The sequence below is a fragment of the Morone saxatilis genome, unplaced genomic scaffold, assembly GCF_004916995.1.
Source record: "Morone saxatilis isolate NCDOM2014 unplaced genomic scaffold, NCSU_SB_2.0 Contig14, whole genome shotgun sequence".
Taxonomy (NCBI): domain Eukaryota; kingdom Metazoa; phylum Chordata; class Actinopteri; family Moronidae; genus Morone; species Morone saxatilis.
Genome location: NW_023339696.1, coordinates 1,190,147 through 1,192,770, shown reverse-complemented (window position 1 = coordinate 1,192,770; position 2,624 = coordinate 1,190,147). Strand labels below are relative to the sequence as shown.

At 40.2% G+C, this 2,624-nt stretch overlaps 2 protein-coding genes across 2 annotated transcripts in view; one reads left to right on the top strand and one right to left on the bottom strand.

Annotated features, from left to right (window-relative positions):
- The first annotated feature begins 473 nt into the window (after positions 1 to 473).
- LOC118322519 (growth arrest and DNA damage-inducible proteins-interacting protein 1-like) lies at positions 474 to 1,041 on the top strand. Its single transcript, XM_035654224.1, has one exon. It carries the CDS (start codon positions 496 to 498, stop codon positions 763 to 765), a length of 270 nt encoding a protein of 89 aa, XP_035510117.1. The 5' UTR covers positions 474 to 495; the 3' UTR covers positions 766 to 1,041.
- A 60-nt stretch (positions 1,042 to 1,101) lies between these two features.
- Positions 1,102 to 2,624, bottom strand: part of zgc:158403 (tetratricopeptide repeat protein 39A) — a gene marked incomplete at its 5' end in the record, with an annotated part of 767,589 nt that continues 766,066 nt past the window's right edge. Inside the window, 1 exon segment of the mRNA XM_035654183.1 lies at positions 1,102 to 1,991. Coding sequence (XP_035510076.1) covers positions 1,883 to 1,991 — 109 coding nt within the window.

The window sequence follows — 2,624 nt, the reverse complement described above, 5'->3', positions numbered from 1 at the left end:
ACTCCGATCAAACTGTTGAACTAGGCAGTGCTGATCAAATACAGCTAGGTTCTGTTACTGCGTTGACTATTTCTCACTTAAAATCCTTTCAGAAACATATTTTAGTGAACTGTTTAGCTGGAATACAAGACTGTGTGTGACCAGGCGAGCCGCCATTGTTTCCTGCTAAGGACGAGTCAAAACTGCGCAGCCAATGAGCGTAGATCAACTCGCAGTACGTCGCGTCTGCTGGCTTGTACTGGCTCTGTTTTACTGTCATGGCAGCGGCCAAAATGCAGAACTGGAGACTTCAAAATAATGCTCCACAAACCAATGGGTGACGTCACGATAGGTTCACACTTGGTATATATGTATACCAGAAAATCGTGGAAAATGTCAATCGGAGTCCAAATTGGTGTCTACAGATCTACACAACTATGCATCAAGCCACACGTTAACATCTGCTGTACTAATCTTTTCCATTTCTATTGCAGAGAGAAACTCATAGCAGCCAACATGGCCAAAATGCCCAAGATGGTAGCTGACTGGCGGAGAGAAAAGTATGAAACCAAGCAGAAGCTAAAGGAGGAGAAAGCCCGCCGTGCAAAGTTACTGTCCGAAGCCAGAGAGCGCTTTGGCTACACGGTGGACCCCCGCAGCAAAAAGTTCTTGGAAATGGTTGCCGAAATAGAAAAGGAAGAGAAGAAGAAGAAGAAACTAATGAAACGCAGACTGAAAGAGAGCCAGGCGGCAGCCCCTGTCACACCTCCTGCTGCCTCCTCGTAGTCTTGGACTGAGTCATTTGAGACTTAAATAACTGTTGGGCCTTGGTCTGTCTGTATTTAATGAGATGGAAGGTATGCTGCATAACACAGCTCAGTGGAATGGTTGTTATAGAGCATATAAAGTCCTTGTTTTGTGTTACTGCATCTGAAATGACCTGGAATTGATTAAACATTCATTCATGTTTTCTTCTGTAAAAAAAAAGTATCCATAGTTGTTTGTCATATTTATGTTAATTTGACCTGTCACAAAAATAAATTTCTATCTGTACAGACTGCATTCGGTCTAAAATGTTTTTAAAGAAAAATACTAGATGACAAACTACACAATGAAGCAACATTTGGTGTCAAAAAACGCATGTAGAATTTATTTATGCAAAAATATTTTTCCAGAATTGATTTAAACACAAAGATGGTAAAAGTGGGTTTGGAACAGCAGTAAACTGTTGTTTTACCTCATGCTTTAGCTTTGCCATGCTCATGTGCAGCCCATACAGAATGGGTCAATGTATGATGTATGTGTACAGAGTACTGGCTGCTGACTGTGGCTCGTACATTTCTTCAAGCCAGTTAACCATTGTCTGAATAAGCTTTTATATCAAGTGTTTTTTGCCACTGACTGAAATTCCATAGGATCTGATCCACGTTGTCATTCCACATCATTATGCTGAAGTTACTTAGTATAATAATCACGCAGAGCCCTTTCAATTAATTAATAAAGTCAATATACATTTCATTAAGACATAACATTTCCTACATTAGATATTTAAAGTGGCTTTCAATACATTTTTCATTAAAATCAAGTGTTTAATTTTCAAATGTAAACAATAAAAACATTGTCCATTAATAAAATAAGTGTCCCTCAGTTCCAAATGTCAAACTCTTATGCTTTTGGAAGATAGTCTCGCAAGGACGGGCTCTTGTAATTATAACAGGTTATACTTTTGTCCAGTGGTATGTTGGTGCATACTGTGACACAATGCCTGAGAAGGTATACCTGAACACAGTGATAAAACATCCAGTATTCATGTGTTGAAAATGGATATAGGTTAAAAAGGCTAAAGCATCCAATATGAGGCACAGTCCAGTGTGAAGAGCCTCTCCAGTCCTGAAGAGATGTCCTACAGATGAGTGTCGTCTTCTTCGCTGGGGTCTGCCTTGAGTTTGGCCAAAGCAGCATGCACCCTGAACTGTGTACGAGACTCCATCGAGTAGTCTTTGTAGTTGTGTCTGCAAGTCCAAACAGTGGGAAATGTTAAAGCGCGACTGAAAAGGGGACTATTACCGGTATTATTGATTATATTACATGCAAAGATGGTGGTCTCTCAAAACCACCTGCATAGTCACATTTTAAGCTATTCAGATTCTGTTTTTGTGAATTAATTCTCCACTTAAATCCAATGGGAGCAGAGTGTTGAGCATTAATATGTGCAGTACAAATAAAGGACGGCCTTTCAGACCTATACGTGATAGGCAGAGAGCGCCCTCTGCTGTTCCTGTAGTGACTAAAAACTGAGAAACCTAAGAGGAAGAACCCCTTGCACACTGTAGTACTATCCTGTCCCAATAGTTATGTAATAAAGACTGTTGGTGAGAGAATTCTAATAGCTATATTGTCATGGATTGCTGCTCTTCTCCCTCTACACAAAAAGCACCTCAAAAGACCCAAAGCTACAGTAGGTAACTTTTATATAGTAGTCTGACAGTAGTACATGAGAGAATCTGTGAAAAGATCAGGTTCCTCTGGCTCCTCCTAGTGCTCCTAATGGCATTTGTAAGGATCTACCGTATGGAGTTAGAATCATGCCAAAACCTCACACAAACACAAAACGTGTTTTACTCACGCCCAACGATTCACAAACA